Consider the following 16,728-nt stretch of genomic DNA (forward strand, 5'->3'; position numbering starts at 1 on the left):
CCCCCCCCCCACACCTCACCATGGAACTTCCCAGACTCTTGCATTTGCTGGTAAAGCACTTGTCACTGATGACCTCTTTGTGTGTTGTTCTTGTGGGGACAGGGAGGGGACATGGGCCTGGGTCTCATCCCTTGACCACAGAAACCCAGAGAAGCCCAGGGAGGAAGTATGGGTGTGGGAGTGTCCCACTGGGGATGAGCCAGCACAGGGGGCCTGGGCTGGGGAAAAGACATTCAGCCAAGCAAGGTAGGGGGCAGGGGTTACCTTTAATGCTGCATTTGTGCCAAATCCCCCATGATGCCCTGTCCCTGAGTATCCCTGCCCACCCTCCTCCCCACTGCAGGGTGGGCACAGGGCTCCACCCCCTGGGGTACAAAGAATAAATTAAGTGTCCCCCCTCCCTCCTTCCCCAATAAATAGTGAGTATCCTGCCCAGGGCCTCCCCCTCCTTGGGGCACGGCAGGCTGGGGAGGGGCCTGGGACGCTACATTCATGGCTGCCCAGGCGGGCGGTGGTGGGCAGGCCTCAGTGGGAGCCGTGGGCCTCACACAGGGGCACAGTGCTGTCCTGGCTCTGCCCCTCCATGTCCATGTCCAGCAGTGTAGGCTGCATGCTGGGGGGCCCAGGGCTCTCTGGAGTGTCTGGCCTGCTTGGAGGCGAGATGGTGAGTGTCCGACCAAAGGAGACCAGTTTCCAGGGGTCCAGACGGGGACGGCTGGCAGCCGGCCGGGGTCTTGGGGCAAAGGTCAGGGTAGTGGGACGGCCAGGGAACTCGGGGGGCCGGCGGCGGGTGGGGAACAGGGCCTGGGGGTCAGGCAGGCGGGGGAAGTCCAGGGGGTCTCGAGGGCCTGGGGAGAGAGGATCAGATGAGGTGAGTGGGGTGGGTGAAGGGGGACTTCCAAAGTCAGCAACAGTTACAGCAAGAGTGGAATTTTGGGCTTCCCTTGAAAAACGCTCAGATGCTGGGCCCACTGGCCAGCAGGGCCACTACCGTCTGAAGCCCGGAAGCACCGGGCTCTTGCCCTAGGCCGCCACCACTCCCATGGCTCACTCAACTCTGGGCATGATGCCACTCTGGGCATGTGCTTTAGCCCTTTGAAACAGGTTTCTTAGTGGCCCTCTAGCCAAAGCCCTGACCCTCTTACACTGGGCAGGGTGCAGGTAGACAGACATAAGGGAGAGACAGTAAGCATGACACTGTCTCTGAATCGGGATCAAAACAGCACCTCACCACCTAGGGAAGGGCTGAATAAAGCAAAGGTAACTAACCAAACCAAACAGCAGCCCCAGCCTGACAAGCACTCAACTCCCGCCCACTGCTGTCACCTTTGCCGCTGCTGGCGATGGAGTAGCTACTTAAGCGTTAGCTCCGTGAGCGCTACTGCAGTTAGAGCCACCTGGCTGCAGTTTGCCACCCCTAATTCATCTTAAGTCTCAGTCACCCTGGTGGGACTCACAATGCTGCCAGCGGTGCGGTGCATGAGGAAACAGAGGCTTCCCCCTGCGCTAGGTAGGAGGCTGCAGCCTTAGAGAGTGCCTGGGCACGGACTCTGGACATGGCGGGGACAGAAGGGTGGTTTTCAGCGCCATGGCTGCGCGGTGCCTCACTCACCCGGGCCGTGGCTGGTGGGCTCCAGCGGCCCCCGCTGCCCCAGTGCCCCGTCGGATGGCGTCCGCCGGTGTCCACGGCTCACGGCGCGCGCGGCCGTTACGTGGGTGGGTGTGAGCGACTGGCGGGGGTCCTTCTTGAAACTCTCCAGCTCCAGGTCCACCAGAGGGTTGCTGCTGGGCGAGGGCGCAGGCGGGGAGGGCGGTGGGGAGGGCACGACCTGTGCAGCCTCGTCGCTATCCGAGCGCAGCAGAGAACGTGTGGAGTTGCAATCGGACACGGACGACAGGGATACAAGGGTGGCCGAGGGCGCCAGGCCAGGGGCTGAGTCGTCACGGCGTCCCGGGGATCGCCCGGTCGGGCTCAGGCCCCGCGGGAAGCGGCCGGCGCGAGGGAAAAAGAGGCCATCTAGCCAGCGCCGCTGCTCCTCGCCATCGGCCGCGCGCGCCTCGGCCACATCGGCACCCAGGCCCACCGCGCCCAGCAGCGTGGCGCAGCCCAACAGCGCGAGGTCGCAGCGCCGCCGTGTGCCGTGCCCGGGCCGGGCCAGGGGCGCGGCTGGAGGCAATTCCCACGGCGCCCGCGCCCCTGGGGAGGGCTCGGCGGGCAGTGGCACCGTGAGGTAGGACGGGGTGGTGTAGGGGGAAGGGGGCACGCTGCTGCCTCCATCTGCCTCGGCGAACTCCTCTGCGACCAGAGAGGGATGTCAATCAGCTGGGGTGAGGGTGAGGGTGGCCCTGGCTCTGCTGCCCGCAGGGACCTCAGGGGCCCACAATGACCCCTCCAACAGCAAGACCCCAGATGCCCAGGCAACGTCTTTGAATCTTTCTCCCCCAAAAGGCTCAGGGTAGTGTGGTCCTTGCTGGGGGAATGACCTCCAACCCCCAGGGACCAGCCATCCACCTTTCCAAGAATGCCTCCTACCCGGGCTCCAGAGCCCTGCCCTCCCTCATTGCCCTGTGTCCTTCTCCTCTTTGGCAGGGACTCCCCCCCCCACCTCTTCTTCAAGCACCCACACCCTCTTACCCATCTCGTTGAGGCTGGCAAAACCAGGGGCGATGGGTGTGTGTTTGGGGGATTTTCCCAGGTTGGGGGCACTTGATGACCACTGTTTGCTCCCTTCCCCCAGAGTCTTCAGCCTGCAGCAGGCATGGGGAGATGGGGGTGGTCAGCCATGGCTGCCTGGCCCAGGATGGGCACAGGGGCCCCGAGCCCAGCAAGGCCCGTACCTCTCCTCTCCTCCAGCTCTCTCCTTCTGCAGGGTGGAGCTGGGTCCCCAAGTCCGGCCTTTCTTCTTGCCCCCAACTAGTTCTTCCTTCTTTGGGGGCCCACTGCGGCCCCATGTCCCACTGCCACCACTGCTGCTGCCACTGCTGCTGCCACCACCACAGTCCACAGGAGTCACTGGGTCAAGAAAAGCCACTTGGTTACTGGGTCTCGGAAACTCAGTCCCAACCTCTAACCTCCAAACCATTCCCCCTGGAGCCTGGGGCTCTTTCCCACCCCAGTGCGACACTCCCTGCTGTAATCTTTGCAGCGCCCCCGCCTGCTGTGGGGACCCAGCTGCTCTCCACCATCTTCAAGGGGTTAGATCGCTGGACCCTGGGCTGTTCTCTTCCCTGTCCATCCCACTCTGAATGTACCAACACTAGTATTTGCGACTACTATGGTTGTCTCTGTGTCCCCTGCTAGCGTGACCTTCCGGGACTATTATGAATCTGGTGTCCAAAGAGAGGCATGCAGAGAGACTGCAGGCTGGGGCAAGGCTGGGGAGCACCATAGGTGGGACAGACTCAGGAGTCAGCTTTGTATTCATCAACTACTCTGACATGTGACCTGGACTGTGACCATCGGTTCCTTCTGAGTCCCCCACCCAGGTCTAGTCCCTGTCATCTCAATGGCCTCTCTGCCTTTATTCCTCACAGTAGCCAGTGGAAAGAGGTCAATCTGATCACATCAAGCCTTGCTCACAGCCCCCAGTGGCCTTCCTGATGTTGGGATTGGCAGCAGAGCTTAGAGGTAGAGCGTGTGCTTGGCATGTGTGACTCTAGGTTCAATCCTTAGCACTGGGGAAAAGAGTCAAATTCCTTACCTTGGATCTCAAGGCCTTGTATGATCTGGTACCTGGGAGCCCCTTGACCACTGAACTAATGCCGTCCCTCCCATTCCCTCTCTCCGGGCCAAATTGGTCTTCTCCTCCACCCTCCAGTACTAGAGCCTGAACTGAACTACACCCCCAACCCTTTTATTTTTTGAGACAGGGTTTGGCTAAATTGCCGAGGGCCTTCTTAAATTGCTGAGGCTGGCCTTGAACTTTCTACTCTCCTGCCTCAGCCTCCTGAGTGGCTGGGATTATAGGTGTGCACCACCATGACAGGCTTTAGCCATGTTGGCCTCTGGTCTGGTAACACTCCAGGCTTGTTCTGGATTTTCGTGTTTGCAGTTCCCTCGGTTTCCTCAGATTAGTGCATGTCTCATTTTTTCCATGAAGGGCCTATTCAGACCTCACCTCCTCAGACAGACTTTCCTTCTCTGATGGCTAATTTTACTGGTCAACTTGGCGAGGCCAGGCTAAGAGATGCCAGGAGAGCTGCCAGATGTAATTTCTGGGTGTGCCTGTGATAGGGTTTATGGGAAAGTCGCTAGCATTTGAGTGGGTAATCAGAGTAAAGATGCCTTCACCAAAGTAGGTGGGCCTCACCCAATCCCTTGGGGGGCTGGGCTGAACAGAAAGGCAGAAGAAGGCGCTCTCTCTGCTTGAGCCGGGACGTCATCTCCTGCCCTTGGACGTGGTGCTTTTGGTTGGCAGGCCTTTGGACGTGGACTGGAAGCCCAGCACTAGCTTTCCTGAAAGCCATCTTGCAAACAGAAGATCAGGGAACTTCCTAGCCTCCATAATCCTGGGAGCCAATCCCTAATTTTCTATCTATATATCTAAAGACATCCTATTGATTCCATATCTCTGTAGAACCCTAATACATCTCCTCTTTTGTCTTTTGGGTACTGGGGATGGAAATCGTGCATCCTAAGCATGGGCTTCAACACTGAGCCACACTCCCAGCCCCAGAGTCTTCTCTTATATTTTCTGTCCTAATTTCTACTGGAAATTATTCAGCTTATTGATTGGTTGTCTGTTTCCCCTTGATGAGAATGAGGGAAGGGATCTTGCCTGTTATTCCTTTGGCCTGGTGCCAGGTCTATGCTCAGAGGTGTTGTTGACTGACTGGCTGACTGACGGGGCCTTGCAGATACTCACGGCGAATGGCCCTCAGTCTTGGGATGATGCTGGGGCTGGCAGGGGGACTGGCCCCATCGGATCCTTTCCGCTTGTCCAGGGTGGGAGAGGCCTGGACTGTGATCTTATGCTCAAAGCCTGAAAAATGAAGAGACTTTCCTAAGCAAATGGTTCTCTGGTAACAGAAGGGAAGTTTCCTTGTAGAAGTACAGTAGGAATGACAGCATGGGAACACCACATCTGTCATTCCCTAACACCACATCTGTCATTCCTTCCTGCAGTGGTTCTAATATGCAGGCCAGACCAGCACTACCACCAGCAGCTGGAAGCCTCTTGGAAACGCAAATACATCCTCTCTTCCTTGATTAGCAATGTGGGGGTGAGGCTTAGATCTTCACATGCTGGGCTAAGGATCTAGGTCCAAGGGTCCAAGATAGTAGCCATTGGCTCCATCAAAGGGGCACTTGAAACATGGTTGGTGCAACTAAAGAACTGGAGCTTAACCTTTATTTATCTAACCATAATTAAGTTTAAACTTAAAACAAACACTTAATTTGGTCATTGGAGACAAAAGCATGCTTAGAACAACCTGGGTATGTGAATCTAGTTTTTCCAATTCTCAATTTTAGAAATCTAAATGCAGACAATTTTTGGGGTGGTGGTGCTGGGACTGGAGCCCAGGGTCTTGCCACATACTAGACAAGGGCTTTACCACTGAGCTACATCTCCAGCCCCCAGATGAAAAATACTTTTGTGTGTGTGGTTGTAGGGATTTAACCAAGGGGTGCTCTACTACTGAGCTACATCCTGAGCCCTTTTATAATTTCATTTTGAGATAGGTTCTCATCAGGTTCCCAGGCTAGCCTTGACCTTGCACTCCTCCTGCCTTAGTCTACACAGCTGCTAGGATTACAGGTGTGAGCCACTGCAGCCAGCCCCAGATTCAAATTTCTAATGAAAATTTACCAACCAGCTTGAGATGTGATATACATATTAAAAACACAATGGATTTCAAAGATTTAGTGTAAAAAAGAGAAAGTAAGCTATCTCAATTTTGGGGTACTGGTTACATGGATGTATTAAAGCTATTGATCATCACCTGTTTCTTTTGGCTGCTAGAAAGTTTAAGATAACACACTTGGCCACATTTCCATAGGCTGCTGCTGCTACAGGGTTGGCTCTATGGCTTGTAATATCACAGAGAGAACCAACCAGACATGATGCATTATGTGCTTTCTGATGGGTGGACACATTATCTGGGAGCCAGACTTTGGGGAAAAGTTAAAAAACAGAAGAGAGCTGGGGATGTAGCTCACTGGCTTGCTGGAGGCCCTGGGTTCCATCCAAAGCATAGCAATCAATCAATCAATCAATTAATCAAGGGAAGAGTTAAACCCTGAGTCAGAGACAGTCCCAAGGCCCCTCGGAGGATGCTCAAGGAACGGGGTGTACCGGAGGGCAGGCTGATGTGGCTGCTGCCTTCCCGCAGCTTGAGCAGGCGGCTGCGCTTGAAATTGCCCTTGCGTTTGCGGACCCGGGGCTTCTCCTGGCTCAGTTGGCACATGAGCAGGTGCAGCTCCCGTTCCACGATGTCCATCTCACGCTCCGCCAGCTCCTGCTCCCGCCTCCGAAGCTGCTCCTCCTGGAAGCGCTGCTCCTGCGCAGCACGTAGCAGCTCCTCCTCGCGGCTGCGGAGCTCCTGCCGGGAGACCGGGAGACGCAGAGGCTGGGGAGGGGCTGAGCCACTCTGCCCCAGTCGGTGTCCCCTGGCCGCTGGGTCTTCGAGGTGCTCAGCACAAGAGCACCCAGCTGTGAGGCACACTGGGTTCACACTCCAACTCACACTTTGCAAGCCAAGCTGGGCGCCAGGGCAGGGCGTGTGTTAGCTCAAGAAAGGGCTGCCTCCCGCACGCGCCCGCCCCTTTCTTTTTAAACTCTTCAATTTGTAAAATTTCAAACATCCACAAAAGCAGAGAATAGTGCACCCCATCTACCCATCATCCAACCTCAACAATCATCTGTACTTTGCCAATCTCAGTCGCCCTCTCTGCAGTTTTGCTGTATATTTAAAGCCAGTTCCAGACACCATGCATATCACCTGTAGGTACTCAGCACAGGGGCTTTTTCTTACTAATCCACCAGCAGAGGCTGTCTTTTCTTAATATGCAAAAGACCCTGCATGGACCCAAAGGCTGGGGTTCAGGGGGCAGGGCTGAGGCACCAAAGGCAACAACTCATGGATCCTGCGCCACCCACCACCTTGCCCTCTCCTTCACCTTCTCCTTGGTGCGGAGGTCATCAAACATGTGCTGAATCTCCAGCTTCCAGTCCTCCTGCAGGGAGTGGAAGGACTCCAGCGGCATCTGGAACAGGGCTGACTGCTCTATGACTTCCAGCCGCTTCAAGATGCTGCCAAAATCTGGCCGCCCGTGTGGGTCTGGGTCCCAGCATTCTGGGGTGGGAGGGGGATGGCTTGTCAGCAGTCACGCTGGGGGAATGGGGCTGCTCAGAGGAAGGCAGGGCTTCTGGGGACTGTGGACAAACAGGTCCCATGGAGCCAAAGGGAAGGACTTCAAGCTAAGCTTCCGGCACATCTCAGACACTGGGAGAGGAGCCCAGGCCCTGCTCCCTATGGGGAGCCCTTGGTGGAATTAAGGATGGGATTGGGCAGGAATCCCAGGGCCAGTGGATCCTGACAGGATGCCCTCAAGGGCTCTGGCCTGCAGAAGGTCTGGGGAAGCAAGGAGCGGGCTGCTGGGAGTGTCCGCAGCCATAGCCCCTGTGTTCCAGCACCTTCTCCCTCACTCCTGGCCCACGGGTGTTGGGCAGGTATGAAGGGGAGAGAACTGGGCTCAAGGGCCCCTGCCACCCAAAGCTTAGCCTACCCTCTCCATGGGGCCCTGGCTCACCCTCCAGTAGGCGGGCAAAGGGCTCGGGGCAGGTGGAGGGGATGGGCAGCGTCAGCTTGTTCATAGCCACACCATATGCCACGGCCAAGGCGTCGATTTCTCGGTAGGGGACCTCACCCGTCAGCAGCTCCCAGAGCAGCACCCCGAAGCTGCAGGTGGGGGAGAGGAGGGGCTATGCTGCAGCCCGACCCAATCCTCACCTACCCAGCCCTACCCCATGGGGCCTCCCTCACCCCAACATCCAGCCCAGCAGATGGGGCCACAAGAACCTGCTCTGACCCTGCGGGGACCTTTCTCTGACAGACGGTGGGGTTGTCCTCTGATGTCTCCCCTTGGCTCTGCCTCTTGTCCCTTGCCTGCCTGGACACCTCTGGGTCTCCCATCCTGCTGGGCAAACTCATCCTCCTCTGGTGACCCCTGCAGCCTCACCTCTAAACACTCTTGGACCCCATTCCAACCCCAGCTTCCTCTTGCAGCCCCAAGGAACCCCTGAGTACGACCTGCTCTTCCCACCTCTGGCCTCGCACACGCCATCCCCTTGGTCAAGAACGCTCTTCCTTCTGTGTCACTGTCCTTCAAGTGCTAACTGGGTTGCCCCCTCTGCCAGGAAGCCTTTCTTGATCCCACAGCCTTCAGTGCAAGGTGGAGGTCCCTCTCTATGTTCCCCTAGAACCCACAGCACTTACCTCTAAAAACAAGGTAACACTATTTTACACTTATAGAGCACCTGCTCCAGGCCAGGCACTGTGCTAGGCACTCTCGGTAATCCTCACAATAGCCCTGTAAGGCAGAAGGCATCGGTATGACCCCTATTTTATCTGATGAGCAGGCACAGTCTCAGAGAAGTTAAGCTGCTTGCCCAAGGTCACACAGCTATAAGTGACGGAGCCTCACATGGACTCAGGTCTGCCTGATGCCCACAACACAGCCTTTGGTGCTACACAATATCGGAGTGGGCATCACTGGCTGTAGTCACCTGTGTGTTTGTCTTCCCCAGTGAACTGTTCATTCTCCTCCATCCTGATCACTTCTCTGTGCAGTTTCTAACTTGGAGTGGATCCCTGTTCTCTTCCAATATCCCTTCACGCATTTCTTTCTTTCTTTTGGATATTGGGGACGGAGCCAAGGGGCACTTTACCACTGAGTTACATCCCCAGATCCTTTGTAAATTTTGAGACACAACAGTGCCTTTGGAGGCTACACAATAAATTGCTGAGGTTCATTCAATATTTGTATTAAGTGAAACTGTGTGCTCGGTCCTGTTCTAGGCACCAGAGCAGGACAGACCTCGCTGCAGCCGACAGCACTGGTGAATTTGAACTGGGTGTTGCTGCCTGAAGACATGTTCTGTCCCTCTTCATAGCTGAGCATGCCCAGAGGGCTACTGTGCTGCACAGTGGAAAGAGGTATGTGGAGGGCAGTGAGCTTCCAGCAAGTGGCCTTAAAGAAAAGGGACGCCCTTCCCTCAGTTCTTCATCCTACTGGTTGGAATGTGGACAATAAAAGCTGGGGCTCCAGCAGCCATTCTGGAATGTGAAGTGAACTTGGGAATGGAGGCCGCCCAAGGTGGGGAAAAATAGCTCTGGTTTCCACCTGGAGGTGGTGTCATCCCCGCCTCTCCCATGTACGTGGGAACCTGTGAGGACGTTTTGAGTGTCACAGTAGATGCAGAGCGTTACTGATGTTTGGTGGCTGGGAGCCGTGGATATCCAGTGTCCTGAAAAGTGTGGGATAGGACCACACGAGGAAGAAGTAACCTGCGCCACACTGAGGAGCCAACCCAGGAGCCTGGAGCTTCCCATAAGAACCAGAACTTCGGCCTCGCTCCTGTGGTTCCCTCCTTGCGGCTGAAGGAGCTGTCTGGTGCCTGGTTAGGCCAGCCGGGCTGCTCCCAAGGGCTGCTCGCTCCAGGCTGGGCCCAAGACTTCTCGTCTGATTTGGGTTTTCCCCAAGTCCATTAATCTGCTGTTTGGGCAACCTGGAGCCTTGGCTGGGCCCTGATGGGACAGTCAATGAGGGGACCCTGGGTCTGGCTCCAACTAAGTAGAAGGCCTGGGTTGAAAAGCTTCTGTGCTACCACCGACGCTCACTGTTCCTGAGACCCACTCTCCGCCCGCAGCCCAGGGAGCTGCTCAAGTGCTAAGGTGGATCACGTCACTCATAAACGGCCCTGATGGCGTTCCTCCGCCCTGACTCAGACCCCGAGGCGTCCCTCCTGCACAGGCTGCCCGGCAGTCTGCCCGCCACCCCGCTTCCACACGCTCTGTTCCGGCCTCACAGGTTCCTGCCTGTTTCTGGAACACACTATGCTCATTTGCACCTTAGCACCTCCCTTGTGGCACCCAGACTTTGCATGGCTGGCTCCTTGTCACTGAGAACTCAGCTAAAGCCGCAGTTCTCAGAAAAGCCTTCTCAAGCGCCTCCCTCCTGGCTGCTCACGCCCCCTAATGCTCCTCTTTACTATCCTTTAGATGATCATTTTCTTAACTTAAAGACAGCTTTTATTCTTTTAGTTCCTTGTGTATTTTTGAAAGAGTTACTACCCCAGAGGGCAGCCACACTACTTTTGTTGACTGCTGTGTCCCTAGAGCCAGGGCCACTACGAAGCCAATGAATGAACAGGGGCCTCCATTTCCTGTCTAATGGGCCGGGCTCTGGCTGCCGTCTGAGGGCTCTCAGGGCCGACTTTCTGCCTATCTATAATGTGAAGTTTGTGTTCTGCATCTCTCAGGCTGGCCCTAAATAAGTCCTCTTTAAAAATCTACATCTGACCACATCGCCCCCTGCTTAAAACCCGCAGATAACTTCCGTTACGTGGAATAAAAATCCAAGGTCTCTCCTCAGGGGCCACCTCTGCTGCCAGCGCAGGTGACTGCTTGGCCTGTTTGGTGCTGTGCTAATGGGCAGGAGGGCCCCTGTGCCCGGCCCTGTGCTTCGTCAGCACCCTCCCCCGCCCCACCACCACCCCTGATGCCACCCAGCCCGCCTCTCAGCACCTCCAGACATCGCTGCTTTTGGAGAAGAGGGAGAGACGGATGACCTCCGGGGCCATCCAGGCGTAGGTCCCAGCGGCGCTCATCTTGGTGGTCTTGTGCCACTCCCGGGCGAGGCCGAAGTCTGTGATCTTGAGCACCGTGTCCGCGAGGTTGTGGCTCTCGATGGCCTCCAGGATAAGGACTGGGGAGCAGGAAGAAAGGTGGGTCACCCGACCTGTGGGCTGCAGACCGGAGACTCCTGGCCCTCGGTGTGGCTCTCCCTTCTCTCTCCAGAGGCCCCACTCTGTGGCAGCTGCTTGTCGGGCTGCAGTCCCCCAACCCCCACAGTCCCTCCTTGCAGACTATGCCAAAGGCCAAGGCCTTGGTTCCCTTTGGTCCCAACCTTGACTTCTAACCAGACTGAAAGTGGCACTGCAAACCATTAGCAGAAGAGAGGAATATGATCTCCTACAATAGGTCCCCAATGCCACCCTTTCTGAGTCCACGCTCTGCTATGTGACTATGCAGTTCCTTCTATCAAATGAGGCAGACTATGTTTTCCTAGTCTTTGTGGGACAGTCTTAAGGTCATATTTAGTTTTGATAAGAACAAAGAGGACACAGCAGGGTGCCAATTCCAAACCTAGGCCTTGGAGACTTCCGTGTCTGCTTGCCTTCTGGCACTTTTGCCATCACTGTGACAGCATGCCTCAGCTAGCCTGTTGGTCCAAGGAAGAAGGGAGATACTTGGAGCAAAACCTCTCCAGCTGACCCAAGAGCACTCCAGCTGGCTGGCAAAGGCATGGACAGTAATAGGTGATTGTTGTTTCAAGACACCAAGTTTTTGGGGTGGTTTGTTATGCAGCAGCATTGAGAAAATCTGACTGATACAACCCCAAGCATGTGGAATGGTTCCAGCTGACCCACACCTAGGGTTATTCCTAACAACAATAAGTCATGGATCTGCTTGCACTAGGCTGAGTCCTTTATGAGAACTGACTCACAAGCAACCTGTTTTTATTGACTAGCAAACTGAGGCTTAGAGTAGTCACTTGACCAAAAGCATGTGGCTAGAAAATGGCCTCCCTTCTTTGCTCTCCTGTTTGTGAAGCCCCATGACTGAGGGAACTCCTCCTGGGCTTATACTTTATTTCTGCATCACTCAGGTTGGCCCTAAATAAGTTCTCTTTAAAAATCTACATCTGACCACATCGCCCCCTGCTTAAAACCCTCAAATAACTTCCGTTACATGGAATAAAAATCCAGGGTCCTTAGCACGGCCCTAAGGTCCTGGCTCCTCATCTGATCTTCTCTCCCCAACCTCGGCCTCAGCTCCTGCTGTGCTGGACTCGCTATTTCTCCACTGAAGCAACTCATACCCATCTCAGGACATTCTCCCTGATCTCTGTAAGGCTGGGTCCTTTTTATTCAGGTCTCTGCTCAAACATGGCCTTCTCTGACCACCTGATCTAAGGAATTCCCTCTGCCCCACCATGATCTGCTTTATTTTCCCGACAGCTCCTGGGACTCTTTGAAACTTGGGTGTCTACCGTCCTTTCACCCACCCACAGGTGTCTACCTGTCATCTGTTCCTGTTTACTAGAATATAAGCACCATCCTGGGGAGGGGCACAGACCTTGCCTTGCTCACATCTGAAATCCCAGAGTTGACAACAGTGCCAAGCACACTGTAGGTGCTTAAGAATCATTAAATCAATGAACAAATGACACCAGATGAAGAGCCCCCATGAGGGAACAGTGCCATGGCCACCCTGTGCTCTCCGTCTCCAGCAGGGGGCAGTCCCACTGGCCCTGGAGGCAGCCCCAGCCTTAAAAGCTCCACCCACCTTTGTCCAGGTTCATTCACTACAGAAAAACTCAGGGGCAGGGCCGGGGTTGGGGAGAGAAGATGGGATACAGGAGCCAGGACCTTAGGCCATGCTAAGGACCTTCAAGAGGGGGATGCAGGATGGTTCCACTCCAGCCACTATCGCTCCAGAGGAGGTGGAGTGTAGGCATTCATGAAGACAGGGACCAGCTGTATCTGTCTCGCTCAGTCCCCAAGCCCAGGCATGGCCTGGACATGTTATGGGTACTCGGTAGCTCTCTGCTTAGTGTACAAGTGGCAGGCTTGGGAGGGGAGGATGACTCAGCCCCTCGATTCTAGGGACTTACAGACAAAAAACATAAAAATAGTGATAGAGATTCAAACAAATTTGGAGGGGTAGAACTAACAGGAATGGATGAGGCAGGAATGTCGAGGGAAAACGGGGAACCCTCACTTTTCTGGGCCTAAGCGTGAGCCATGTGAGGGCAGGGAACACGCTGGCCTCATTAACTGTGGATCGTTTTTGCTTCGTACACAATCTGGCCTTGAAAATACCAAATTAAAAAACGAAGACATGAATAAAAATATGAAATGGAGTAGATGGGACAGAACAAGAATGGAAGAGCTAGGAAGGTAGGCGTTTTCCCCCTGCTGTATCCCTGGGACAGCTTCTGGCACATAGCATTCCAGAATGATCCATGGAATAAATGAATGTGTAGTTTATGAGTTTTGTTAGTTTGTCGTGGTCACTTGAGATCCTAAGGTAATAAATGCTCAACTAATATTTGCTGATGCCTTAAGATGGGTCCATTATTGATTCAACCAACCCATTAACACTGGAGACTGAGTGCTAGGCCTGGCAGTCTGGGAGCTTTTATATAAGCCACATCCATTTTCTTCCTCTCTCATCTTTTCCAGTTTACATCAGAGACCTAGCAGGGATCAGGAAGTGGTTCTCACCTAGTGGAGATTTTGCCCCACAGGTGATGTATCACAATGTCTGTAGACATTTTGGGTTGTTATAGCTGGGTATGGGGAATGCTGATGGTCTCTGGTAGGCAGAGACCAAGGACACTGCTAACAACCTAAAATGCACAGGACAGCCCTCACAACAGCTCTCACAATGGTCCAGATACAAATGGCAGTAGTGCCAGACTGGAAAAAACCTGACTCCAGGTAGGGTAGGTTCTTTTTGTTTCTGCTAGGTGGACTCTAGCATCATGACTGGATGGTGTGCACCAAGAGGGCAAGCACTGCATCTGTCCTGGTTGCCACAGGGAAGGAAGGGCCTGTCCACATGTTTATGGATACTTATTTGATCTACTGTGACCGTAATCTGGGAAGCAGAATAGTCTTTCAGCCTTTTTGAACCTTTTTTTTTTTTTTTTTCCTCAATAGAGGCAAGGCCTGCCTCACCTGGCCCTAAAGGTATACTGCTGCTGCTCCTTCCTGCCTCAGGCACAATGCCATCTGGTGTCCCTTGCCCTGTTTCCTGCCATCTAGGCTTGACCTGCAAGTTTTGTGGGTTTTGGGGAGAGAATATCACTTACTGTTGATGGACTTGAGGTCCCGGTGGATGATGGGCACTGGGGCATCATTGTGTAGGTAGTTCATGCCCCGCGCCACCTGCACAGCCCAGTTGACCAGCACATGAGGGGGCACCCGACGACCTGCCAGCACCCTACTCAGTGCGCCTCCCCGGGCATACTCCATCACCAGGCAGAGATGTGGGGGGCTCAGGCAGGCGCCCCTCAGGGCAATGATGTTGGGGTGTTGCAGGGCTCCAAAAAGCCGGGCCTCCTGGCGCACCTGCTCCGCTGTCACTGCTGGGTCTCGCTCAGGGTCCAGCCGGGCGGCCTTGACTGCTACCTCCTCCCCTTGCCACAGGGCTCGATAGACCTTGCCAAAGCCCCCCACACCGATGATCTCCTCCAGTTGCAGCTCGTGGAAGGGGATCTCCTGGGGCAGCTGGAGGCCCGCGGGCGCGGCGGGTGCAGCAGGGGCCACATAGTTGCTGGGGAAGACGCCCACACGGCCGCTGGGCAGCTGCCCGGTCCACCAGCCCTCATCGCCAGACACCGCACAGTCCTGGGAAAGCACCTGGACGCGGTCGCCCCTCCGCAGGGTCAGCTCCTCGTCGCCCACCGCCTCGTAGTCGAACACAGCGGTCCAGACGGGCCCCGCGGGGGTCGTGCCCCACTCCTTGGCCGCCGCCCCCTCCTCCTCCTCCATGGGGGAGGGGCGGGGGCTGCGGGAGGCCGCTTCACACTGGCTGCCCGCGGGATGCAGAGGGCGGGCCCGGGCGGCTGGGATGGGGGGCAGTCCCTGCGGGTCCGAAGGGGCTCCGGGGGGCCATGGTTGGGGGAAGGCCTCCGCTGGAGCAAGAAGGAACCTCTTTAACCGGCAGGGTCGTCCCCTCTGATTCGGCTGTCCAGGCGGAGCGGGTGGGAGCGGGCGGCAGGTTCACCTGTCCCCCTCGGAAGTCAGGGCGCTAAGAGGGCCTGGCCGCGCGGCTTCCGAAATCCTGCCGGGGCCCGCCGGTGGGGGCCGAGGGTGAGGGCAGCAGGCGGCCGCCCCTCCTCGCGCCTCTCACCCCGCGCAGCTCCACCGGCGGCCCCCGGCTCCGCATCCCGGGCCACGACCGCCGGACCGGGCGGGGGTGGCGGGGCCCGGGGGGCGGCCGCCCCGGGCCGGGGTGGCGCGCCCCTCGGCCTCCTCACGCACGGGGCGGTCGGGCGGCCCCCATCCTTGGCACCGGGCTCCCGGTCGGCCCCAGCCCCTGCCCCCGCCCGCGCCGCTTCCCGGGGCTGCCGGCGGTGCCGGAGTGACGTGCCGCCGCCGCCGCCGCGGTGCCGCCTGGGAGTTGTAGTCCCGGGCCGCGAGGGCGCGGGGCGCATCCCCGCCCTGGCTCCCGCCGACGCTCTCGGCTCCAGGGGGGACCCCGCGGGAGATGTTCCCGGCTTCGGACCCTCCCTGGGGCCCGGTGGGCTGAGCGTGGGGAGGGGACCAGTGCTTGTGACACACCTGGTGGGGACCGCGGCCCAGGGTGGGGACCGCGGTAACCGACGCCCTTAGCGAAGCGCGATATAGGAGCTGAGCGAATGGCGGTTACTGCCCGGGTCCCCGAACGCAGCCCGGACAAGTCCCCACGAGGGACGGCCCTAAGGGTCCCCGGCCGGAGCTGCACGCCGGGAAATGAAGTCCGCCTTCGCGTCCGGGTGCTGCCGGAGGCGGCCCCCAAACCGCGGGTTTCGGGGAGCCGATGGTGGCGGGAGCAAGCCCGGGTCCCATCAGTGGCTGGGCCTGCCTCTCGGGAAAGACGGGGCGGCCGAAGCGTTTCTGTTCCCGGCAATGCCTCAGCCACGTCGCTTGCTCCCCCAGCTCGGGGTTCCTCAGCCTCCGCAGTCAGAACTCTCCAGAATCCCCCACTGCCCCTAATATGTTTCAGTTTGGGGGGTTAAATGTGCATCTTGTGCTGAGTTCTTTGTGCAGGTGGTATCATTAAATCTTCACGAAGAGCCCCATTTTACAGGTGACTCACAGAGAAGCGAAGTCACTTGTCCAAGGTCATAAATGGCAAAACAAAAATCAAGGGCAGTTTTAAAAAATTTACCCCCTGTCATAACCACCATGATTTTTAAGTGACTTGTTCAAATTCTGTAAGCTTGGAAGGGGCGGAATACTGGGTCTTTTTAGTTGTCCTCTTCTAAATGGCCTGGAGGTCAGGAGGGAGGAGAGAAGAAAGGAATTATAAGGGCCTCTGGTGCCCAAATTCCAGAGAATTGTCCTCACAGCTTCACACAAAGTTGTTTCACTCAGATGAAATTGGAGGCTACCTGGCTACCTCTCAGAAAAACTCAGGACCTGAGAGGAATGATAGTTGGCAGAGAAGACTGGCTTCATTTTTGAGTACAGGCTTTTATTTCTTCTATAGCCTGACATATACATTGTTTTCTTTTTAAGCAATCTGGAGTTCTGCAAAACAAGTGCACTAAAAATAACAAGACTTATGGGGGAAATGGTTAGGGACAGATTGCTCAACACACAAGCAACTTTATAAACTTTGTTACAAAACCAAGAAAGATCCTAATAGAAACGCTAGTACAATTTTATTTCCTCAGGCATTTGCTCTAGCAACACTTTGCAGCCTAAAGACAGGGGCTTATGCTGCCTC

At 56.1% G+C, this 16,728-nt stretch overlaps 1 protein-coding gene across 2 annotated transcripts; it reads right to left on the reverse strand.

The window, feature by feature from the left end:
• Nucleotides 1-259: 259 nt before the first annotated feature.
• Nucleotides 260-15,333, reverse strand: Map3k10 (mitogen-activated protein kinase kinase kinase 10). 2 transcript variants are annotated; one of them, XM_076838677.2, is made up of 10 exons: nt 14,105-15,333; nt 10,750-10,930; nt 7,754-7,902; nt 7,121-7,296; nt 6,297-6,543; nt 4,866-4,982; nt 2,839-3,013; nt 2,636-2,748; nt 1,613-2,296; nt 260-848 (listed from the first exon to the last, which is right to left on the reverse strand). In XM_076838677.2, exons 1-10 carry the CDS (start codon nt 14,784-14,786, stop codon nt 526-528), a joined length of 2,847 nt encoding a protein of 948 aa, XP_076694792.1. In that variant the 5' UTR covers nt 14,787-15,333; the 3' UTR covers nt 260-525. The 2 variants fall into 2 exon arrangements, with proteins under 2 accessions (XP_076694792.1, XP_076694790.1); XM_076838675.2 differs by having other exon boundaries at nt 7,730-7,902.
• Between the last annotated feature and the right edge of the window lie 1,395 nt (nt 15,334-16,728).

The sequence above is a fragment of the Callospermophilus lateralis genome, chromosome 18 (assembly GCF_048772815.1).
Source record: "Callospermophilus lateralis isolate mCalLat2 chromosome 18, mCalLat2.hap1, whole genome shotgun sequence".
Lineage (NCBI taxonomy): Eukaryota > Metazoa > Chordata > Mammalia > Rodentia > Sciuridae > Callospermophilus > Callospermophilus lateralis.

Excerpts from the sequence above, each read along its gene's own strand:
- Map3k10 (XM_076838675.2), bottom strand. The coding sequence starts at position 14,786 with ATGGAGGAGGAGGAGGGGGCGGCGGCCAAGGAGTGGGGCACGACCCCC. Across the intron at positions 2,749-2,838 it reads AGAGCTGGAGGAGAGGAGAG|GCTGAAGACTCTGGGGGAAG; the intron begins GTACGGGCCTTG and ends TGCCTGCTGCAG. Across the intron at positions 2,297-2,635 it reads TGCCAGCCTCAACGAGATGG|AGGAGTTCGCCGAGGCAGAT; the intron begins GTAAGAGGGTGT and ends CTCTGGTCGCAG.